This window comes from Bos javanicus, chromosome 21 (genome assembly GCF_032452875.1).
Source record: "Bos javanicus breed banteng chromosome 21, ARS-OSU_banteng_1.0, whole genome shotgun sequence".
NCBI lineage: Eukaryota > Metazoa > Chordata > Mammalia > Artiodactyla > Bovidae > Bos > Bos javanicus.
Genome location: NC_083888.1, coordinates 6,470,091 through 6,496,326, shown reverse-complemented (window position 1 = coordinate 6,496,326; position 26,236 = coordinate 6,470,091). Strand labels below are relative to the sequence as shown.

The 26,236-nt window shown below is 36.1% G+C and overlaps 1 protein-coding gene across 13 annotated transcripts in view; it reads left to right on the top strand.

The window, feature by feature from the left end:
• Nucleotides 1–26,236, top strand: part of MEF2A (myocyte enhancer factor 2A) — a 179,129-nt gene that overhangs the window by 106,112 nt on the left and 46,781 nt on the right. For 11 of the 13 annotated variants that reach the window (XM_061394250.1, XM_061394242.1, XM_061394251.1 and 8 more), the window contains one exon: nucleotides 6,357–6,560. In XM_061394250.1, the coding sequence (XP_061250234.1) occupies nucleotides 6,357–6,560 (204 nt within the window). Of the gene's footprint in view, nucleotides 1–6,356; nucleotides 6,561–10,902; nucleotides 12,270–26,236 lie in introns of those variants that run through there. The other 2 variants (XM_061394252.1, XM_061394253.1) reach the window with 2 other exon arrangements.

The window sequence follows — 26,236 nt, the reverse complement described above, 5'->3', positions numbered from 1 at the left end:
TTTCTGTAGTTGCAGTGAGTGGGAGCTACAGTTGTGGTGTGCAGAAAAATAAGATTTTTATTTTGCACGTTGTAAGAGTAGTAACATTTATATGAAAAAATTATGAAATTATTGAGAAGAGTACCTAAGAACAATACTATTTGACTTACACATTCATGAGGTGTGGCTTGATGAGGAAAACAAAAAGTATTGGATCAGTTCAGTTCAGTCACTCAGTTGTGTCTGATTCTTTGCAACCCCGTGGACTGCAGCACGCTGGGCTTCCCTGTCTATCACCAATTCCCGGAGCTTGCTCAGACTTATCTCCATCGAGTCAGTGATACCATCCAACCATCTCATCCTCTGTCATCCCCTTCTCCTCCTGCCTTCAGTCTTTCCCAGCATCAGGGTCTTTTCTAAGGAGTCAGTTCTTCACATCAGGTGGCCAAAGTATTGGAGCTTCAGCTTCAGCATTAGTCCTTCAAATAAATACTCAGGACTGATTTCTTTTAGGATGGACTGGTTGGATCTCCTTGCCGTCCAAGGGACTCTCAAGAGTCTTCTCCAACACCACAGTTCAAAACAATGTCAAAGAGTATTGATAAGAGTCCCAGTTGCATAAGGAGAAGGCGATGGCACCCCACTCCAGTACTCTTGCCTGGAAAATCCCACGGACAGAGGAGCCTGGTAGGCTGCAGTCCATGGGGTCGCTAAGAGTCGGACACAACTGAGCGACTTCACTTTCACTTTTCACTTTCCTGCATTGTAGAAGGAAATGGCAACCCACTCCAGTGTTCTTGCCTGGAGAATCCCAGGGACAGGGGAGCCTGGTGGGCTGCAGTCTATGGGGTCGCAGAGTCGGACATGACTGAAGCGACTTAGCAGCAGCAGCAGATTCATAAAATGCTGACAAGATCCTTTATATGTATACATCTAAATGTATATATGATTATATGATCTTGTACAAAAATGTGAGATGAAAAATACCAAGTTGAAAACATGGGTTAAAGTCATATATTTGTGTATTTGTATTTTAAGGACTTTTTAAAAAGATTAAATAATGATAAGAGATTTTTCTTTTTTTTTTAAAGCAAAGAGAAGGAAATAGAAAGATGTGATGTGAAGAGTGTTCCACAGAGAGGGGAAATAGCCAAGTTCCTAAGACAGGGAGTAGTAGCTGGTGGTTAAGAAAAACCCACACACTGTACACACCAGTGCAGCATAATGTTTGTGTGTGAGAGAGAGATGATATTTCATTTTGAAGCCAGATTGTTTATTTTGTTTCCTTAATGAGTTTGACTATTACTTTCAGTGCAGTGAAAAACTCTATAAACTCCTATCTATACATTTTGATTTACGATTCAAATATATCAGTCTGTCAGGTATGTGGCCAATAAACTGTAGGGTGCAATAGGTGAAGCAGGAAATCTAATAAGGTGATTCTATAAATAATTCACATGAGATACCATGTTACTTAACCTAGGGTGGTATAGTGGTGTAGATAGAAGTGGATTGATTTGGGATATGTTTTAGAGGTGGAGCTAACACAATTTACTGAAGGACTAGATAGAGTAGATTATTGTGATTGGAGAGATGAAGGATAACTCTTAGATATTTGCTTTTGTTTGAATGGATGACAGTGCCATTTGCTGAACTGGAGGAGACTGTAGAAAGAGCATATTTGTTACTTTTAAAATTATGAAGCTGGATAGCTGGATGCAATTACCTGGAAGGACTGTGAGGGTAAAGAGAAGGGATCCTTGATCTAAAGCTCACAGGCACTTCAATGTATAAAGGTTGAGCAGAGGAAGACGGTATAGCTCTAAAGGCTGAGAGGAAGAAGTCATTCAAGTAAGGAAAACTAGGACAGTGTGGTGCCATAAACAATTTGAGAAGATAATGTTTGAAGATTGAGAACATGGCCAACTTTGTCAAATGAGCTATATGGTAAGATAAGAAAAAAAAGTGATCATTTACTTCAATCACATAAATTGAAGGTCAGTGTGATGATATTGGCAAGTCTTAGCAGACAGAATATGAGGACTGGAAGTCTGATTGCAGTAGGATGGGGAGAGAATAGGTGGTGAGAAATTAGAGGCAGTAACTATAGACATTTCTTTCAAATATTTTTACTGTGAAGTAGAGCATAAAGAAGGGCAAGAAGAAGGGGTGGTGACTGGAAAGGCAGCATGAAGTCAAAGAAGATGCTTGAGCATAAGTTTATGGCCTTTGATCTGACAGAGAGGAAGGAAACCATGATGAAGGAGGAGAGGGCAGCATCTGGAAAAGACTAAAAACAGATGTCGGTAATACCAGCAGAGAAGGAAGAGTGTGGAAACGTACAGACAAAACGGTTGGACAGATAGATTTGGTGATAGAAAGTGAGACAGTTGCTGCTTGCTTCTGTTTTCCCAGTGGTTTGAAGCAGGGTGGCTCAGATAGTAAAGCATCTGCCTACAATGTGGGAGACCCGGGTTCGATCCCTGGGTCGGGAAGATCCCCTGGAGAATGCAATGGCACCCCACTCCAGTACTCTTGCCTAGAGAATCCCATGGATGGAGGAGCCTGGTGGGCTACAGTCCATGGGGTTGCAAAGAGTCGGATATGACTGAGTGACTTCACTCCACTTATCAGTGGAGAGTGGATTTGAGGGAGAGAAGATAGGAAGTATCTCTACCTGGAGAATGGGCTTTGTTGTCATTCAGTCGCTCAGTCTTGTCCCACTCTTCCTGACTCCATGGTCTGCAACACACCAGGCTTCCTTGTCCTTCACCATCTCCCAGAACTTGCTCAAAGTCATGTCCATTGAGTGGGTGATGCCATCCAATTATCTCATCCTCTGTTGCCCCTTCTCCTCCTGCCCTCACTCTTTCCCAGCATCAGGGTCTTTTCTAATGAGTCAGATTTTCGCATCAGGTGGCCAAAGTATTGTAGTTTCAGCTTCAGCATCAGTCCTTCCAATGAACACTTGGGACTGATTTCCTTTAGGATGGACTGATTGGATCTCCTTACAGTCCAAGAGACTCGCAAGAGTCTTCTCCAGCACCATAGTTCAAAGGCATCAATTCTTCAGCACTCAGCTTTCCTTATGGTCCAACTCTCACATCCATACATGACCACTGGAAAAACCATAGCTTTGACTAGATGGACCTTTGTTGGTAAAGTAATTTCTCTGTTTTTTAATATGCTGTCTAGGTTGGTCATAGCTTTTCTTCCAAGGAGCATGCATCTTTTAATTTCATGGCTGCAGTCACCATCTGCAGTAATTTTGGAGCCTAAGAAAATAAAGACTGCCACTGTTTCCATTATTTTCCCATCTATTTGCCATGAAGTAATGGAACTGGATGCCATGATCTTAGTTTTCTGAATGTTGAGTTTTAAGCCAACTTTTTCACTCTCCTCTTTCACTTTCATCAAGAGGCTCTTTTGTTCCTGTTTGCTTTCTGTAAGGGAGCTGTCATCTGCATATCTGAGGTTATTGATATTTCTCCATATGTAGAGTATATCATGCACAGTGCTGGGCTGGATGAAGCACAAGTCGGAATCAAGATTGTCGGGAATAAGGAGTTCATGATCTGAGCCCCCGTCAGCTCCCAGTCTTGTTTTTGCTAACGGTATAGAGCTTCTCCATCTTTGGCTGCAAAGAATATAATCAGTCTGATTTCTGTATTGACCATCTGGTGATGTCCATGTGTAGAGTCTTCTCTTGTGTTGTTGGATGAGGGTGTTCACTATGACCAGTGCGTTCTCTTGATAAATTGTTAGCCTTGCCCTGCTTCGTTTTGTACTGCAACCCCAAATTTGCCTGTTACTCCAGGTTTCTCTTGACTTTCTACGTTTGCATTCCAGTCCCCTAAAATGAAAAGGACATCTTTTTTGGGTGTTAGTTCTAGAAGGTCTTGTAGATCATCATAGAAACGTTCAACTTCAGCTTCTTCAGTATTAGTGGTTGGGGCATACACTTGGATTGCTGTGATATTGAATGGTTTGCCTTGAAAACACAGATCATTCTGTCGTTTCTGAGATCGCATCCAAGTACTGCATTTTGACTCTTTTGTTGACTATGATGGCTATTCCATTTCTTCTAAGGGATTCTTGCCTACAGTAGTAGATATAATGATCATCTGAATTAAATTCACCCATTCTGGTCCATGAAGTTCACTGATTCCTAAAATGTTGATATTCACTTTTACCATCTCCTGTTTGACCACTTCCAATTTACCTTGATTTGTGGACCTAATATTCCAGGTTCCTATGCAATGTGCTTTACAACATTGGACTTTGCTTTTACCACCAGACACATCCACAACTGGGTGTTGTCTCCACTTTGAGTCAGACTCTTTATTCCTTCTGGAACTATTTCTCTGCTCTTCTCCAGTAGCATTTTGGTCACTTTGTCAATGTGTGGAGTTCATCTTTTAGTGTCATATCCTTTTGCCTTTTCATACTGTTCTTGGGGTTCTCAAGGCAAGAATGTTGTAGTGGTTTGCCATCCCCTTCTCCAGTGGACCACTTTTTGTCAGAGCTCTTCACTCTTACCCATGCGTCTTGGGTGGCCCTATACTGCATGGCTCATACTTTCATTGAGTTAGACAAGACTGTGATCCATGTGATCAGTTTGGTTAGTTTTCTGTGATTGTGGTTTTCATTCTATCTGCTGCGGGGTCAAGTGCACTCTATATAACAGTCCTGGTTGCCAGTGACATGCTGGCATAAGTCCTTTTGACGGAGGTGGCCATTATGCCATTATCCCTACCATAGTTTGGCCTGAGGCCAAACTACAGGGAGGGAACACAGCCCCACCCATCAGCAGAAAATTGGATTAAAGATTTACTGAACATGGCCCCGCCCATCAGAGCAAGATCCAGTTTGCACAGTAGCCAGTACCTCCCATCAGGAAGCTTCCACAAGCCTCTTATCCTTATCTATCAGAATGGGATGATAGGATAAATAAGCTAAGTTATAATGTCAGGCAACCTTAAGTGTTAGTTAAGATGTATGGTCATCAGTTTAGAAAAACAAGGGGGATGTGGATGTTAGTGTGCATGCACATTTATGTTCCCAGTAATTGTCAGCCACTTATATAAAGATAAAGATAATGGAGAAGGAAATGGCAGCCCACCCCAGTATTCTTGCCTGGAGATTCATGGACGGAGGAGCTTGGTGGGCTATGAGCGACTTCACTTTCACTTTCACTATGTAAAGATAAAGGAATAAATGGGCAAAGAGTTGGACACCACTGAGAGACTTTCACTCACTCACTCAGAAAGAGATACTTATATGACACGTATCAGTGCATGGGGACAAATGATTTCGAGGTCCCCACAAGGAGAGTTTGAAAAGTGAAAATGAGTCAGTCATGTCCGACTTTTGCGACCCCATGGGCTATACGGTCCATGAAATTCTCTAGGCCAGAATACTGGAGTGGGTAGCCTCTCCCTTTTCCGGGAATCTTCCCAACCCAGGGATTAAACCCAGGTCTCCCTCATTGCAAATAGCTTGAGCTTCAAAACATTGGGGGTTTTTAGAGAAGAAAGGAAAATTGAGGAGAGAATGGGAAGCAAAAAAGGACATATCTTCTAGACCCTTGAGTACAGGAGATGTATTTGAAAAGAAACAAAGTAGTCTCTATTTGAGAGGGCTTCGGGTGACAGGTTTCAGTTAGAGAAATATTCAAAGGAGACTTTGAGGACATTGAGGAATTTGCTGATCTAGACTGTGAATTTTCATGGGTGAAATAGAAGGGATTGGAAAGGAGAGGAAGGATAATTTAGATTAGTGAGTGGACGTATTTTGTTGTTTAGGGATTGATGGATTCCCTGATGGCTCAGCGGGTAAATAATCCAGTGCAGTGCAGGAGATACAGGAGATGCGGATTCAGTTCCTGGATTGGGAAGATCCTCTGGAGAAAGGGAATGGAGCCACTCCAGTATTCTTGCCTAAAAAATCCCTAGACAGAGGTGCCTGGCAGGCTACAGTCCATGGGGTCACTAACAGTTAGACATGAGCAACTAAGCACACACACACGATGGATTACTTGAGGCAGGACTTGGACCTTCTAATGCCTTCTGAAGCTGGATGGTAAGAGGCCACTAGTTAGCTGTTTCCTTCTCTGGTTATTTGCCCAGAGTCGCAGCCAAGGATAAAGGAAGCCTCCTCAGGAGACTACTCTGTCAAGCCCTTGGGGGTACAAAATATATGTAGAATTGTAGTCCTTTGGCATGCTGGGAAAGGAGACTCATGTGGAGTATGAAGCTAGGAAGTTTTTTCACCTTTGAAATCAGACTCATTATTAAAAGAGAACTCATCTTCAGGTAGCCTATATTCCAGTACTACTAATAACTTTTAATAAAAATATACTTTTTTAAATTTTCTAGGTCACTTTTACAAAGAGAAAGTTTGGATTAATGAAGAAAGCCTATGAACTTAGTGTGCTCTGTGACTGTGAAATAGCACTCATCATTTTCAACAGCTCTAACAAACTGTTTCAGTATGCCAGCACTGATATGGACAAGGTTCTTCTCAAGTATACGGAATATAATGAACCTCACGAAAGCAGAACCAACTCGGATATTGTTGAGGTAACAAATACATCTAGTGATGCCTGAATTGCAGATAGTAATTAAATTAGATTGCTTTTTATAGCCAAAACATACATAAAAACATATTTTTTCTCTGAATTGTTTCTTAAAAGGATCTAATTATTACTATGTGATGACCCATTTATAAGCATATCTTAATCACCAAGAAAAAATAAACAAGGCTGATACAGTATGTGCATCAATATAATGTAACATTTCATCTGTGATTACTTTTTATATGAGTTTTAGAATTAATCTTGTAAGAAACTGTATCACTTTGGACAGTATGAAGTTTTAGTTTTTTTTATGTCTTAATTATTTCATTACCTCAGTGACTACCCACAATTTTAAACACTAATGAAATGGAAGAATTTATTCTGTTTTGTTTATAGTCCTTTAGTTGTGGGAGGAGGATGGTCCCTTTTTTTTTTTTTAATTTCTTTTCCTTCGATATCTCATAGTTCTACCAACCTATTTAGTGAAAATAAAGAAAAAGAGTTGTTTAGAATCATTTTAGTCCATTCAGAAAGTATTTTAGGACAAAACCTTAAAAAGGAGAATCAATATGCTTTTCCCTTTAATTCTTTCCTGTTATAAAAATCTTCTTATAAAAGATAACTTTCTGTGTGTATGTCTATAGCATTTTATACTAGTTTCGTATTTACTTTTATTTTTTTTGTTTATACTTAGAAGTTTTGTTTTATTTTTGTTCAAAACAGGTTTTTTCCCCCACTGCTTAAAAAGACGTCTTTAATTTTGTAATATTAGAAAACTATTTCAATACATTAGAGATTTCCTTGGTTAAAATACTGAAATCATGGGAAATGAAGCAAAAATAACCATAAGAGAAGAAATGTAGTCTCAATTTAGGTTTTATTTCAGAAATTGAAATTAAGATACTTTATTGTGTAGGGATCTAATTTATTTGTCTCAACACATTGTTATAGTTCTGAAAATGCATTTAAAATATCTCCCATGTTTTTCTGCCTTAACCATTCCTTTTGGACAGTAATTGATTCTAACTGCCAAAAAAAATCTGCTACTTTTATGAGAAAAATCCTTATTTTTTAAATAATCAATTGCTTAAAATGGAAAGTAATAGTCTGATTACAGTTACAGTTAGTCTGTTGCTTGCTGTGCCCACTGCTTTATTTGTGTCTCACTCCCTTCAGGGTCTGTGAAGCTTTTGATCTTGCTTTTGCTGATCACTTAAACTACATGGTTACATCTTTAACTAAACTCCTTAGCACAGTTATGTTTTTATCAGTTGTAAATTATTTTATATCATTTAGCTTTTATGGTAAATCTTATTACTTATGTGCAATATAAACTAGTAGACTCTTTCCTCATTACATATCAGAATGCATTTTGAATCGTAATTTTATAAATTAGGGGATCTTGATTTGAGTAAACTTCATAAGAGACTTTGTAACTGGATTTCTTTGAAACAGAAGGTATCCCTGGTGTTTAGTTTAAAATGACATCTTATTTTAAAAAAGTCTCTGTCTTACCAAAAGTTCCACTACCTTAAGTCAAAGAAAAAGAGTTGACCTTAATAAACAAATAGGTATTCAGACTAGTTTCGTTATGGAAGGCAGCCACCTCCTTGACCCTAACTACTCTGCTCTTTCATTCCAGCAGTTTTTGTTCTTGGGTCCTGGAAGTTGAGGGTACTTCACACAGCCTAAAGCTTACTTTCTTAGAGAATATGAAGAATATAGGGTGATTTAATCCTCACAGAATTTTCAAATTACCTGAGTCTTCATCTCTGTTGTGGTCAGCAATGAGTGTAAGAGAGTAAATCCCAATCATTTTTTAGCACTCCTCCTATGTTAGTTTGCTTCAGTATGAAAGAAAATATTTGCAGCTCAATTATCAATTGGCATTTTGATGATTTATTTTTTAATTGAATTTCTTAGACATAAGCAAACATGGATTTTACCAGTAGCTCTTTTTGAAGCTCTGAATTGTATAAATATAAGACACATATGAATAAAAGATGCATTGAATTATAAGGGATTTAATTTGTTGCGATAGGATAAAATTATAAAACTTAAGGCACCTTTCTTGTATGTCAGTGTCTTACTGAGTTAATCTTCATAAAACTGGATGATTACCATTGTAAGACAGTCTTTCTTCCACATGTAAAGGTGATAACACAACTACATCCTCACTAGTAGTGCAAACATACTTGAGTTCTTTTTATTGGTTGTAGTGATGGCTTTATACTAATGGAGCTACCAAGATTGTTGTGAACCAGACTAAGTTAATAGGATAAGAGTAATGACAAATACTTATACACAGCTTCCTATGGGCCACTTTCTAAGTGCTTTATGAATATCTTAAGTATATTTTTAGAGTATCATTTTAAGTATATTTTCCTTTTACATATAGTTTTGTTTCAAACAGTTATAGTAATTGGAAGCAAACATTTAGACTTGTGTTTGTTTATTTAACAAACATTTTTGAGGGACTCCTGTGTGCCAGGGACTCCACAAAGTGATTTTTAGATTTCAAAATCAAGCCACAATACTGTTTTTTTTCCTACCTATAGTTCTGTAAACCACTGAAATATACTTTTACCAACTGAAGATTTTATATTAAACTTATGACAAGTTGGTTTTGGACTCTTTGGCTATCTCATGTGGCTGAGTACATCAGCAGTAAATAGAGTCATGAACAGCTTCAAGTGATCTACTTTAGACTGTTTCCTTATGTAGTATAAACAACAGTGAGACTAACTGAAAACTTCATGAACAACTTTCATATGGCCTCTGAAGTCACCCATTTCCTGTTGCATATGATAGTTTTTAAAACTAGCAGGATTTTACTTTCCCCCATATTACTAAAATATTCTTTGACAGAATCTGGAATATGTTAAAATGGAGTCTTGTGTGGATGCATTTCTATTCTATTGGATCTAACACACAGGCCCTTTTGGCATGTACTGTGTAGAAGAGAGGGATGCGTGCCCTGTACTGTTGAGCACATCTACATAGTCTACGAAATAAGGACACACATGAAATTAAATCTAATATGTTTTCTGGGAGTGCTGTAGAATAAATACAATAAAGTAGAAGTAGTTGGTATTTGAATATTGTGATGATAAACATAGGAGGACATGATACATTCATCTACCTTCCAGGTTTTAACCACAGGTATTAAGAACACATATACAGAATGGTGTTTGTATCTTTGCTTTTCTTATTTCATATTAATTACATTTTAAAACTAGTCTCTTAAAATTTTAATCAGTTTTAACATTTTAATCATAGTTGATAAGAATTTTTTTCTTTATAGCTTATTAAAAATCAACAGCATTTATGTATTTTAAGTTGCATTTAGGTATTTTTAAATTAAGGTTTGCAGTGTTGGATATATATATCACCTATGATGTGGTACATTCTTTATTAAAAAATGAGTTTTACTACTTTATTACGTATAGTTGATTAAAAAACATCAAAGATATACATTATATCTTTTTATTTAAGTACACAAAAAAAGATGGCAGATTTTGTTTGGTCCTATCAAAGATAGTAATTTAACCGAAGGTACAAAGGAAATGTTATGACCCCTAAATCTTCTTTTCAGGATATTGATTTAAAAATTTGTGAACTTTATTATGCAATTTTATAAGAATATTAGATATATCCTAGAGTATTAGAAACTAGAAATGAAAATCACCAGGGTAATTAGTTGCCATTATTCATTCACATGTGTGTATAAATTGAATTTAAACTCAATAAAAGCCTAGACCATAGAATGGTTCTGCATCAAAATAAAAATTATGCTAAAGGAATGAAGTGAAGTAGCAGCTGCTACACAATAAATGCCCAAGATTACTTTGTAATGACATAGCTTTCACTTTGCAGTATTTGCAATAATATTTGAAATATTAGGTATTTCTCCATGTAATATATTTAAAATAATGACTTGGTGGCATTGAACATTCAGTAAATAGTTAATGTGGTGATTCAGATCATTATGCTGCCATTTAAGCATGTAAATACAGAAGCCATGACCATTTGTCTTTCTTATTAATATCTTGTGAACTGTTCCCAAATAGAGGTACTTTATTCATCACAGAATACTATAGTATTTAAAAAATTTCTTTTCACTTGCATTATATATTATTTGATCTTCATATCCAAGGTAAGCTTTTTCAGAAGCAGAAATTGAGACCAGAGTTAAATGACTTGCCTAGAGTTGTGTAGCAGTTTAATGGGAAAAGTGGGATTAGAACCTGGGTCTTTAACATTAACTCCTCCCTTTGTTCCCCAGTTTACCAGATCCATCGGAGCTCTGCAACATTTCACCATAAACAGATAAGATTTTATACATATACCAGTAATGTATTAACATATGACAAACATGAGTAAGTTTTCCTCAATAATGAACAGAAAATTAGTGAGGTAATTGCATTTCTCAATGTACTCATTATGACCTGGTACTCTTCCAAGGGCTTTTATTGATATTATTATCTTATTGATGAGATGGTTAGATAGCATCACCAACTCAAGGGACATAAATTTGAGCAAACTCTGGGAAATAGTGGAGGACAAAGGAGCTGGAACACTGCAGTCCATGGGGTCACAAAGAGTCAGACACAACTTAGTGACTTAACAACAATGACAAAATTATTTTATTGAATCCCTCTAATTGTCCCCATTTCACAGTTGAGGAAATTGAGGCACAGTGATGAATTAAGTAAAATGATGATAATTTGCATTCTGAAGGAAGAGAAAATCTACTTTTTGAGTCTTAATAGTTCTTCCCTGCTTTAAAATTACAACAGAATTTGCAAATAATATAGAAAGGAGGATAGGGCATCAATATAAGATGCGTTTATGAATTATTAAATATAAACAGCTAGTAGCAAAAGTAATCATACCAGTGATTCATGCTATTTAAAATCAGTGGTTCTTAAAGTGTGATGCCTTGACCAGAAGCATCAAGATTACCAGAGAACTTGTTAAAAAGTTTTGAGGTTCCAACTCAGACCTATTGCAATAGAAACTTTTGAAATGAGACCTGAGCATCCTGGTATTAACTTGAATCAACTTGTCCTAAGTGCAGTGAGACTAAAACTTCAAGTTAACATGCAGTCTCTCGGCAGTGGTTATCCAGCTTTTAAAATATTTTTATCCCTAAGACTTCTCTGAAATAATTTCAGTCGTGAGCAAGCATAAGTCATAATTTTTAAGACCTTCTAAAGAGTAGTTCAAGATAGTATGCTGATATTGGTGTGAATTGCAAACTGTTTTTAATGGGTGACATTTTGATTTAATTCTATATGATTATCAAGTGCTTCTTTGAATGTATTTAGGGGATCTGGTGGGGATGTGTGGGGAGATGGACTCCAGTTCCTCAGTTGAGCAAAAAAGATAGATGACTTTTTCTCCTGAGATTACCTAGCTACAGAACTGGAGGTGCGATTATGTTTAGGATTTCTGACAGTATTATTACATCCTCAAAAAGTCTCTTTGAGCCCATCAGTTTTTTCTCCCCATATTACAGATGAGGAATGGAACAGACAGGGAGTGTTTAAGAGGCTTGCCTAATGTTTTACAGGGCTGCAGTGGAGCGGCAGGGAAAGGGAAAAAATAATGAAACATCTGAAGACAAGACAAAGCTTTCCTCCACCTCCAGCCCCCTGCCCTGCTCTTTTATTCTAACAGAGCCTGAAGCAGCAGGACGGTGATGCACAGGGTGAGGCCCCCAATCCTCACGGCCCTCCTCTTCCACCCACATGTCCTGCGCCATCACCTCACGCAGCAGTCACCGTAGCTCCTGCAGTTTTGGTTTTACTATTTTCATTTTGCTATGTATTTGAATATTATTATTTATCATACAATTATTGGTTTTCATTTATGTGCTTTTTATAAGGAATTGTGCATCTCTGCGTGTGATTTTATTTTCTTGAAGTCAGGTTTTTCTCCATTAGAGATTGATGTTACTGAAAAATAAACAGGAGTTCATGTCATGGGTGGAAAGGGTTGTGATATATATATACATATATATCACTTCATAATACAAATCACATTTCTGTAATGTATTTCTTGTGATTATTGATAAATATCTTTGTATCCTTTTTATATCCCTGTGTGTCATGGGTTGAGTGTTTCAGTGCTTATGATGAGATAAATTGTTCTGTTTTCTCGGGAAGTTCTTCGATACATTGACCGAATTTCTGACCGAGGAGGGAAGGAAGGTACAGAGAACTGGGAGAAGAGTGGTCAGAAAAAACTCCCTCTAGAGGTGACACCATCACCTGAGTCCTTTAAAGGGTAGGGTTGGAGAGAGAAAGGGGGTTAGAATCAGAAGAAAGGTAGGCTGGGTGGGACAGCTTATGTGAAAAGTAGGAAATGAAGCATAGCATGCTTATTTTACACAGTTAAAAATCAGCTAAGAATAGCTGTAGTGTAGTGTGAAGAGTGGAGACAGCTAAAACGTGAGAAGTAAACCAGATCCCAAACAGATGTATAATACCCTTGACTCCCTTCTGAAGATCTGGGTACCTGTTGAAAGAGCCTAATAAAGCTACCTGAGTTTTACTGAGTCTTGCACTTCCCAAGCTGTAAATTTTTAGAATTGCCTTATAATTTTTTTGAAAGGGGTTGAAGAGAAGTGAAGAGAAAAGGGTACAAGTATTGGATGTAATGCATTATTTCTTCATTTTTTAATTTATCAACTGATGTTTATCATACTGTATATGAGACATTGTACTGGACACTAGGAATATGGTGATAACTGGACATATTTCTCTGTTTCCCTAATAGGATTATGTGTGGCTATATTCTTATCTTACCTCAGAAGTCCCTTTGTTGGATACATGTCAGTATGGATTCAAGGCACTTAGAATTCTAAGATACTGATGTTTACCACCAAATATTAACCATTCAGCATATAAACATTATATCACTATTAAAGCTAGAAGCCTATTTAGAGCAAAAGATGTAGAGTGCTTACCATATTCAACAATGATATGGGTATGCCTGAAAAGCAAGATATATCTGCCGGGGTCCAGCCCCGGCTGATCCAGGGTATTCGAAGGAGAGATGGCATCGGCGACCTATTTATTTAAATATTCATCAAAGATGTAAAGAGTAATAGAATGAGGATAGCTCAGTCGGCATATATCTATAGTCTTAAGTGATATTTCAGTTATTTTATATAAAGATAGCTAATACAGACATTCAGTTAAAAAAAAAACTGGCCATTCATTTAAAATTAAGAGGATAACTATATATTATATTTATTGGTGCACAAGTAATTGTGGTTTTGTCGTGTTGAAATTTGCCTTTGATATTGGAATACATTCTTAAATTTGGTTTTGTTATATATCATTTTAATACACATTTCTTACTCTTTTTTTTTTTTTTACTAATGATTTCTTATTTCCTGTGTATTTTAGATTAGGGAAATGATGTTAGAAAAAAAGCAAATTCAAGGAATTTTCTTATTTGAGTTCAAAATGGGTCATAAAGCAGTGGAGACCATTCACAACATCAACAATGCATTTGACCCAGGAACTGCTAACGAACATACAGTGCAGTGGTGGTTCAAGAAGTTTTGCAAAAGAGACAGTAGCTTTGAAGATGAGGAGCATAGTGGCCAGCCATTGAAAGTTGCCAATGACCACTTGAGATGATCATAGGAGAAGTTACCTAAGAACTCAGTGTCGACCATTTTACTGTCGTTTGGCATTTGAAACAAATTGGAAAGGCGAAAAAGCTCAATAAGTGGGTACCTCATGAGCTGACTGAAAATTTTAAAAATGGTCGTTTTGAAATGTCATCTTATTCTGTGCAGCAACAGTGAACCATTTCTCAATCGGACTGTGAGGTGCAATGGAAAGTGTATTTTAAAAGACAACCAGTGATGACTAGTTCAGTGGTTGGACTGAGAAGAAGCTCCAAAACACTTCCCAAAGCCAAAGTTGCACCAGAAAAGGTCATGGTCACTATTTGGTGGTCTGCGTGCATCTGATCCACTACACCTTTCTGAATCCCAGCAAAACCATTACATCTGAGAAGTATGCTCAGCAAATCAGCGGGATCCATAGAAAACTGCAACACCTGCAGCTGGCATTGGTTAACAGAATGGGCCCAATTCTCCTCAACAGCGCTCGTCACACATCGCACAACCAACACTTCAGAAGTTGAATGAATAGGACTATGAAGTTTTACCTCATCCACCATATTCACCTGACTTCTTGCCAACTGACTACCACTTCTTCAAGCATCTCAACAACTTTTTGTAGGGAAAACACTTTCACAACCAGCAGGAGGCAGAAGTTGCTTTCCAAGAGTTCCTTGAATCCCAAAGCACAGATTTTTATGTTACAGGAATAAGCAAACTTACTTCTCATTGGCAAAAATGTGTTGATTATAATGGTACCTATTTTGATTAATAAAGGTGTATTTGAGGCTAGTTATAATGATTTGAAATTCACACTTCAAACCACAATTACGTTTGCACCAACCTAATATTTTGAAGTTATTTTTGTAGCTCAGTCCTGAGAGGAACTCAGTTTTGGAATCTATAGAGTCTGAAGAAAACGAGATATTTTCTTGGAATAGATAGTCATAACTGTACTTTTTAATTTACAATTGTGCAATCAGTGTTGTACCTATAAACAATTCCAGTGGTAGTGTAAACTGCTTATATAAACAGTTTTGAATGATAGTATGCACATACATTATAATTATCTAGGTTTTTGTTTGAGGGATTGATTCATACCTTTAATGTATGCTTTAATCCTTATGTATCCTAAGGCTGTTCTAGCAAACTGGTATGTGATTATATTTATTTATTCAAATAATATTTCTAGTAGTTCTTATTTTAGTTCATTAGCACTAAAGTACCAGAAAGTAAACTTTTAATACTGTTTTGAAAATGTTAGTGAATAATTTTGGTAAATAAGCTATATGCTTGAGTCTTCTTGAATGTATGAATGCTTGATTATTCATATTGGAAGTTACCTCTTATACTTTAACAGAGAATCTTTTTCTGAAAGATTTTGCTTCTGTACAAATTTTCTTTGCATATAACTGGTTAGTTATTTTGTGGCAATTTCTGGACTTGACTTATTTCTAGAATCTGTCTTAACTTCAAAAATATTTATGTTCTACGAACAAAACTTGGAAATATCAACTAGTATTTGTATAGGAATTTAAAATTTTTGCTTGCTTCTGTATGCCACCAGTGTTCATACAGAATTATCTCATAGTATTAAGTAGAATATTGTTAGTGCTGTTTTCCACATTTGTATAGCTCATTAAGTTTTTAAAAATTGCTCTGTTACTTTGAAGAGTGAAACCTACCAGTTACGTTCCACAGGACAGTAGAAAGTTAAGAGTTTAGGTAGATATTTAGCTGTTTTGTGAGATGTGTTATTACAATTCTCAAATACTATCATTTGATATTTTTCTTAATAACAATTCAGATATAATTAGTATTATAACTAGCATTTCTTGGATATATTAGCTACTGAATGATTTGGGGTATGCACATAGAAAAAAATCAATATCTGTTTCACATCATACACAGAATTTCTGTTGAATAGAGAGTTTGTGTAGAGGAGTAATAAAGGAAAAACAGATTGGAAAACAAATTGGGTATAGTTGATGGAATGTCTTGTATTCCAGGCTGTGACATTTGACATTTGTCCTGTGGTCATTGGACAGCTGTTAAAGGTATTTAAAAGTCTAAGTGGTCAAATAATTGTAAGAATGATAAGCTGGAAACAGATAAAAGTTTATAGAAATAGACTGTTACCTCATCTGTTAATTATGATAGATTTTTAGCTATGTTGAGATTTATATGATGCTATTCCACTTGGTTTGAATAGGGAAGTAGGATTAAATTGGGGATTTAGGCTATGTTCTAATTCACGCATTATAAGTTGGATTTATCCCAGGAATCAGGGTTGACTTAGCAGAGTATCCTATTATTATGGACTGAAAGTTTTAATATGTCCATGCTACATAAATAATCCATATAGAGTCAAGGAAATGCCAGTCAAGATCCCAAGGAATTAATTTTTTCAAGAATTCAAAAACTGATCCTTAAATATATAGGGAAATTCAAGGGGATAAGAAGATACTCTGAAGAATAGCAAGATGAGAAGCTTTGTATTACAATATATTGAGACTAATGTTATAGCTATAGTAATGTGGCATTGGGACAAATACTAAATATATGAGTGAAGTAATAGCTCAAAAAAAGAACCATGCACATAATGTGGTATTGCACGTCAAAGGGGGAAAGAACCAACTCTTTAAGCAGTGATGCTGGGATAATTGGATACATATATACGGGGGAACTGTGAGATTGAACCTACCTTGTATCTTATACAAAATTGATATCCTGAAATATTATCAACCTAAATGTGAAAGGCAAAATTGTAACACTTCTGGGATATAATGTAGGAGAATATCTTCATGATTTTTAGGTAGGGAAGGAATTCTTGTACAAGACATAAATGTTACTACCATAAAGGATAATTGTAAAGGAAAAATGAATAAATTTGATTTTATTAAGAACCTGTTTTCATCCAGAGGCAAGTGTTAAACATGTCACAGAATAGGAAAGGATTTTTTTTCAACAGTACATAAAAGTGACAAAGAACTTATGTTGATTACAAGTAAAAGAATGACTGTAAAGCGATAAGAAAAAGACAACTCAATAGAAAATTGGCAAAGTCCTGGAACACTTGGCACCTCACAAAAGAGAAAATGCAAATGGCCAGTAATTTTGAAATGTGTTTCATTTTCTTGGTAATGAAGGGAAAGCAAGTTAAATCTTCATTGCAGGTAGAATACGTTGATACAACTACTTTAAAAAATTGTTCAGCATTATCTAGTGTGATGATATCATTTTATGAATTAACAATTCTGCTCTTAAGAATATACCCTGGAGAAGTGTGTGCAGATAAACAGTAAACTATGTCTTCAAAAATGTGCATAGCTCCATTTTCATAATAGCTAATAGGTTGAAGTAAAAGTACAGGAAGATAAAAGTACAGGAAGTCGACACCACAGACTTAGGATGGTATTACTATGGAGGAGAGAGGGGAGGGTTATGTGATTGAAGGAGATACACACGGTTCTGGTTCTAGTGTATTTTTTGACCTGATTAGAATTACTGTTGTTCACTTTGTAATTGTTGAATTTTATATAAATTTTGATGCACCTTCTATTGGTAGTGGTTTATTCACTAAGTCGTGTCCAACTCTTGGTGATTCCATGTTCTATAGCCTGCCAGCCTCTTCTGTCCATGGGATTCTCCAGGCAAGAATACTGGAGTGGGTTGCCATTCCCTTCTGCAGGGGATCTTCCTGACCCAGGAATCAAACCCAGGTCTCCTGCACTGTAGGCAGATTCTTTTACCGACTGAGCTACGATGGAAGCCCTTTTATGTATTATGTCCAGTTTTTAAAAAACGTTTTTGTTTTCAAAGTGTCTAGGAAGAATAAGTATCTTTCAGAATTGGAAACAATTATTAAAAATGGAAAAAAGGAGAACTTTTCACATTTAAAAACAGTTCTAAAATCTAGTTTAAGTTCCTTGGGATTTAAGACATCATTCCATAATTTTAAGCACTCATATATTCTTTATGCTAGAGGTGACAAATTATCCCTTCAGCCAGTGTTTATGGAGTTGCTTAGTTGTTTCACTGAAATGTGATTTAAGGTGGGTGATAATATTGTGGATTGGTATAATTGATGAGCTCATCGTACATTTTAAAACTCTGTGTATATACCTTTTGAGTACTTTTAATTCCCTAGTTTCACTTCTAGGTGCTATGATTATTACTACTTTGGAATGGAATTTGACAGTTATCATTATGAAATTGAGTGTGTCAAAGAATATTTTTAATTCTTGGTTGACGGTAGTTAAAAATACAGTCTTATCTGACAAGGGCTCTGTTAAACAGGCAGTACAGACTCCTGAATCCAAAATTCATTATCATCTAAAAATTCCAGAAAATACCAGTCCTCTGGGATTTTTATCAGTTTTTGTTTCAGACTCCACATGATTCAAATGTTTATTTAAGTATATTTACAATGAACAATATCCTGAGTCCTAGATTTCTTCATTCTGTGAACAAACACCAAAGGTTACAGTGTGTATATATGTATTAGGGCATATATATTTTATATATATCTGCATCGTGTATATGATTTCCATGGAGAATAAATGTTATTTTTATTATATCTGAAAGTTTAAATGTTATTTTTTGCTGATGAAAAAATATAAGCAAAAGGAAATCTATTTAAAGTTAGCTGCCTCTGCCTAATTTATAATTCTTTTTGAAATATGTTTCTGTTTTAAAAAAAAAACCTGAGATATCCAGAAAAAAGTCTAAAACAGCATTGTTCTTGCCTCCTCGGGTTTCTTTTTCCTGGTTTCTATCTCCTTTTTATTCTTCCCTTATTCTTGCTGTATTCAGTTTCACCAACAGATTTAGTAATGTAAACCAGAAAGTGACAAGCAAATGTTCAGGGCCAGCCAAACAGTGTTTTATATACCCAGAATTCTAAAAGTGTTTCTTTGAACTTGAAAGATCAAGGTTGTGAATACTTTATAAGTAGAACAATAGAACATGTGACTTTAAAGATCTTTGTTGGTGTATATACCATTATTTGAGTAAGTTTTTCCAAGCTTGGGATCTTTTCTGGTCTCAGTTGTGGAGGCATTAGCCAGACTTGCTTAGGAGACTTAGATGACTTAGGTAAGGAGACTATTAACTAATGACTCAAAGAATTGTGACAGGTTTTTTCATTAAGGTTCTTTGATTATAAAGAATAGGAATTCATTTGAAGTGACTCTAACTAAAGAAGAATTTATTGGAAAAATATAGGCAGATGGCACCCAAGTCTGAAAGGAATACCTGGCTTCTTTAAGGCCTGAAGAGGAACTCTGTCTCAAAGTTTCCATAGTCCCTCATCTCTGCCACCATGGCTAGTGTGCAAAAAGACTCTCCTGAAGGCACAACTGATGGTCTTCATGTGAAACTAATTGATGTTCTAGGTTCTTACACAATTAGCCATTTTTGTAACCAGAACATAATTCCCAAATTTTAAAGAAACTTAAGTTATGATACTGTCTTGCTGATGCTTTCTCAGTAGTATAAAAGATTTAGTGAACTATGGACCTTTGTCTCAGTGCTAACATAATTTTTTTAACAGGGTTGATCCTCTATAGATGACATGGAGTTTCTCTTATTTAAGAAAAGTATGACTTTTTATTTTTAGACCTCTTAGTTTATTCTTCAGTGTTCTTTATTCAACATAGATCCAAAATAAGAACTTTTGGCTGTTAGTTGATTATAGCTAAATGTACACTTAAAATGAGAGGTCTTCTTGCACTACCAGTTCTAATCTTTCCTATCCAAAAGCCCACTGGAGAGTATCCCAGAAGCTTTCAGAGTCTAGATTGTTATTAGTTGAACTTGCATATGAAATTATAGTTATAAAATTGTATTTTTGTGATTCAAATGCAGTCAGCTGTCAATAATTTCTGTGGATCAACCTAGTACAAATTAATGTCTGTGAATTGCCTTATATTATTGCTAAAATATAGCAAATTCATAACTTTATGTTTTAGAAAACATCTGAAGTAACATCACATCATCCTGGTCTCTTCTTTGCTATGTAGTTTTTTTTATTGTGCAGGTATTAATAAACACATATTTCATGTGTGTGTGACACCTTGTTTGTCTAGACTCTGAAAATGTAAAGCAGTCTAGACTTCAGTCTTTGAAAGTTCATACATTAGTTGAAGAATACAGAAAATATGCAGAAGATAAGTAAATACAATGTTGCATATGTTACATGAATGCTCTAAAGAGTAAGTGCTCTTACAATTTCAGTATATGAAGCAGTGGGGAAAGAAGGTTTCATGGAAAAATGCAGTTTAAACTAGGCCACAGTGAGCTTATAAGATAGTCATACAGATAAGAGAGAAGATAGGGTTTCAAGCAAGTGGGGTGACATCAGTGAGGGATTTTTATGACTGTAAGGAGGACAATAATTTTGACTACTCTGGCTGGGTCAGAAGTTTCAGGGAGCATAAAAATGGGAAAGGAAAAAAAGGCTTTTAGGTAACTCGCAGTTAGGATAAGGAATTTTGATTTTGTACTCCACATTTGTTATTTCAGGAGGGATGTAAGATGTATAAAACTACTGGGGTTCAGGGAGAAAATAATAGAAATTATATTTTATCCCAAGATATGTTTGTTACTGTTTTAAAAGATTGACAGTCATTCATGCTTATAATTTTTTCAATGTATGCATATATTGGGGGTTGTGCATGAAATATGTTTACAGGTGGGGTGGGATAATCTAAAAAGTTGAGAGAGTACTGCTTTTAGATCACCGAGAGCCATCAAATGTTTAAAACAAGGGTGACAGACAAAGTGATATGGAAGAGAACTGAGTCTGTAACAATTTATGGGACAAAGAAGTAAAGGGAGGTATAATAAGAGGCCAGGTATAAAGCAGCACAGGCCTGCATGAGTATGGTGGCAGTAGAAATGGAATAATGTATCTACAAAATTTGGAATTCCACGTTAATGTGGGGAGAGAGCAAAGTGAACAGCAAGATTGCTTGCTGTGTTGACTAGAAATAGCTAAGTCCAAAGAGGAGATGTATTGATACTTGATAAAAGGTAATAAATTCCATCTTGATTAAATTGAAATAGTGATATTAGCCAAATATCCAAATGAAAATGTGCATTCGCCACTTGGGTGTATAGTTCTTCAAAGTTTCAGAATAGATTTGGAAGAAGGTACAAAATCATTACTCTCACCCAACTATAAAGTGAGCTTCAAGTTACTCTTCATTTCAACAAAACTGATTTAATTAATACCAAAACTGAGAAGAAAACATCCTCTTACTTGTAAGTTTAATTTGGGCATATCCTGTGTGGAAAGTTTAGATACATTATAGGGATTCCTTCTCCCTGGAAATGCTTATAGGCAAAACACTACCTACTCTTTCCCCAATAGCTTGAATTTTACTTTGGCCCTCATAAGCTTCAGATGGAGAAGGAACCCTGTTTCGAGAGAGTCTGTGGTTTGCATAATTATCTTTTAGATGATTATGCTCTTAATACTGTTGTATGAATAATAATTTCATTTATGAATTGTCACAAAAATTAAGGATTATTCTTAATTTCTTGAATAAGATAACTGAAATCTGATAATCCTTCTCTGATCATAATTATCTTAGTTGATACCATAATTAATACAGGTCATTAATTAGATAATCAAATATTTTCAAAAATTTTAACAGCACATTGTTTTTTCTTTTAAAAATCAATACTCAGTCCAGTACTAAGTTCTAAAAAGAACAGACTCTTTCCCCTGCATTTGGATCTGCTGTGAATCATGAGTCAAGGGTGATTTCACTCTTAAAACTGTTAAACAGGTTTTTTTTTTTTTTCTCCAGCAAAAGGTAAAATCATGACTCTCAGCTATATAATGAACATGTCAAGAGTTTAACTTACTGATTTCTGAGGGAGCACAAAAAATGTTGCAACTGGTTAAAGGTAAAGCCAAAGACAAGTGCATAAGCCCATCTAGAAGCTTTTCAGGTGGTTCAGACAGTGAAGAATCTGCCTGCAATGCAGGGGACCCAGATTCAGTCCCTGGGCTGGGAAGATCCCTGGAGAAGGGAATGGCTACCCACTCCAGTATTCTTGCCTGGAGAATGCCAGGGGAGAGAGGAGTCTGGCGGGCTCCTCCACCAGAGTCCATGGGGTCGCAGAGTTGAATGTGACTGAGTGAATAACACTCTAACTCATCAAGAAGGCAAAATGAATTTTCTTCATAGATGCAAAACTGACCTCTTCTTCAGTGAGAAAAGAGATCAGTTGAGACCTCCTGCAGACAGAATCTATTTGTATGTCTATAAACAGTAATTATTTGTATTAGTCTCAGCTTTCTACAAATAAACTTGTTTCTGCAGAGTTGTAAAAGAGCTTGAAGACCGGCACAAACCACAGTGAATCAGATAACCTGGAAGGATGTGTCCTAATGAATGCATTGCTTTAAATTAAGGACACTTAGCAGTTATTTTTCATCCATTTAAGAAATTTTTACAATCTGTCTTTATGTAACGAGTATTGAAGGTAAATGTTATCTAAGGGTATTATTTTAAATCTACGTAAAATTCCCCAACATCACAAAAAGAAAAGCTATTAAAATCATAATAGAATTTAACTTTGTTGTGACAAGTAGAAAGTTTGTTTTTGTAAAGGTGTTTAACTGACACTCCAAAAATAAAATGTCTTCTGTAGAAATGGACTGATAAAATTTGTAGGTACACTAATTTTACAATTTCATGTAAATAATGTTTCTAGTTAGACCCTTTAGATATATTTGGAACACTGATATAAAGACACAGAACAGATTGTATCAAGACAGCTTAAATTGATTAATAATTTAATTTTTCATCACCCATTGATCCCTTTAGCAATTCATAATCTATATTTCAGAATACAGTCATTTAAGAAAAGCAAATAGGATACATTAAGTTAAGTGATGTATGCCCCTGAAATATCAAATTATTCTGGCACAATAGAGTCTTCCCCTTAAGTTTTGCCATAATGGCCTCAAAAAATGTCCATCACATGTACAAGAATAAAACACTTTAAAATCTTGCTTACTTAAGAATGTGGAACATTATTATCATCAGTAATAACTATAGAGAGTACACAGTGCTAATATTCTTGAATGTTCACACTTAAAAGCAGACTGCCCCCTTAATGGTGACCTTTCAGGTTGTGTTTTCCAAGTGTTTTTATTGCGGCTGGCTTGCAGCATTTAAGAAAGCTGAAGCTAGCCTGTTTCTTAGATGCCTCGCCTGGCCTTGTTAATAGATACCAGCATTCCACTTGTTAGTACCAGTGACACAGGAGAAACTCTTAATATTATGCTATGGGGTATTGATAAAGAAGACAGAAAAAGTCTTTTTATGGTAGTTGGATCCTCAAAACAACTCTTCATGTTCTAGTGATAAAACCCAAGTTGGATATCCAGCAGAGGTACATGAGCTTATCTGTAGAGCTGATACAACCTCTTGAATTCTCTCACCATGACAGGAACCCCATCTAAAGTGAAGGCTTGCAGAACTGGAGATACCAGAACGCTTTTCTTCCTCATTAGTACAAGTAGGGTTAACCCTATTCTTCTAGGATAAAAGTGTGTGATTATTAAACAAAGACCATATTCTTTTTCTTCTGTAATTTGAAAATGTTCAGAGAGACACACTCAGGTGATTGTTGTTAGTAGAAGAGCAAGACTGTGAATTACCTAGCCTTAAGGTATAGGAATATGAGGGGAAAATATCTGGAGATTTCAGGGTAGAATAAATCAACTTTGTGATAAAATCTGTATATAGGCATCTACTGTATTTGTTCTGTTTCTATAGCTGTGTTGGTTATAAGAGTTGATTGTGTTCCAGTATTCTGAGTGTTAACATCTTCATTGCTGATAGCAAGTTGCGGAGCTTTGGCAGGCAGAACTTGCTACCATGAATGGGGCAGAATTTATCTTCACCTTTTAGTTATAAACAATAGGACTTTTTATGACCAAGTATACATAAAAGTTCAATGATTACTTAGACCCACATATATTACTTAGAGCCTTGAGGCCAATTTTGGAGAAATAGGTGTGGTGTATGCTGCCTCACACTCTAGTAAAGCAATGCTCAAAATTCTCCAAGCCAGGCTTCAGCAATACGTGAACCATGAACTTCCTGATGTACAAAGCTGGTTTTAGAAAAGGCAGAGGAACCAGAGACCAAATTGCCAACATCCGCTGGATCATACAAAAAGCAAGAGAGTTCCAGAAAAACATCTATTTCTGCTTCATTGACTATGCCAAAGCCTTTGACTGTGTGGATCACAATAAACTGTGGAAAATTCTGAAAGAGATGGGAATACCAGACCACCTGACCTGCCTTTTGAGAAACCTGTATGCAGGTCAGGAAGCAACAGAACTGGACATGGAACAACAGACTGGTTCCAAATAGGAAAAGGAATACGTCAAGGCTGTATATTGTCACCCTGCTTCTTTAACTTCTATGCAGAGTACATCATGAAAAACACTGGGCTGGAAGAAGCACAAGCTGGAATCAAGATTGCCAGGAGAAATATCAATAACCTCAGATATGCAGATGACACCACCCTTATGGCAGAAAGTGAAGAGGAAGTAGAAAGCCTCTTGATGAAAGTGAAAGAGGAGAGTGAAAAAGTTGGCTTAAAGCCCAACATTCAGAAAACGAAGGTCATGGCATCTGGTCCCATCGCTTCATGGCACATAGATGGGGAAACAGTAGGAACAGTGTCAGACTTTATTTTTTGGGGCTCCAAAATCACTGCAGATGGTGATTGCAGCCATGAAATTAAAAGACACATACTCCTTGGAAGGAAGGAGTATGTGTTTCCAACCTAGATAGCATTCCAACCTAGATAGCTATTTCCAACCTAGATAGCATATTCAAAAGCAGAGACATTACTTTGCTAACAAAGGTCCTTCTAGTCAAGGCTATGGTTTTTCCAGTGGTCATGTATGGATGTGATAGTTGGACTGTGAAGAAAGCTGAGCACCAAAGAATTGATGCTTTTGAACTGTGGTGTTGGAGAAAACTCTTGAGAGTCCCTTGGACTGCAAGGAGATCCAACCAGTCCATTCTAAAGGAGATCAGTCCTGGGTGTTCATTGGAAGGACTGATGCTAAAGCTGAAACTCCAGTCCTTTGGCCACCTCATGCAGAGAGTTGACTCATTGGAAAAGAGTCTGATGCTGGGAAGGATTGGGGGCAGGAGGAGAAGGGGACGACAGAGGATGAGATGGCTGTATGGCATCACTGACTCGATGGACGTGAGTCTGAGTGAACTCCAGGAGTTGGTGATGGACAGGGAGGCCTTGTGTGCTGCGATTCATGGGGTCGCAAAGAGTCGGACACGACTGAGTGACTGAACTGAACTGATGCTGTCTGCTCATATTTAGTGATGTGTTGTGGTAGAAGTTTGAGGCATTATGGGCGGGATTCCCAGTGCATGCCAAGAAATTTGAGCAGCTAACATAGATGTCCCAATGATTACTTCTAATTCTGTAAGCATCAAATTGAATAAAGTGAAATTTTAAAATAGACCAGATAAATTTTTAAAAAATTCTCATATCTTAATGTATTGTGTGTTTATATTTTACTACTTTCAAGAAAAGAAGAATTAAAATAGTATTCATAGTTATTATAAATCATATTTGAAAGGATACCAAGATCCATTATTATGAATTAATTTAAAATATACCTTAAGTTAACATAATCATTTGCAGTACAAATGCATTCATCTAGTGTTAGTCTATTGTTCAAACATTTCTTAGGCTAAGTTGGTATGCCTACTTGGAAAATTTTAACATCTGAAAATTTCTCTATGGTTGGCTTGAAAATCAGCAAATCTAAAAGCTATCCAAGTTGTTGAGCTTAAAAATCTACTTTAAAAAAAATTCTACTCTATAATAAGACCCATGAGGATTTTTTTTTTTTTTTAATTTAAACATTCTGGAAGTAATACTGTATAGAATATTAAGCCCTACTCTTTTAACTAAACAAGTCATTTTGTGGTGATTTTAATTAGAAAAATGCAATATGAAAAAAAAAA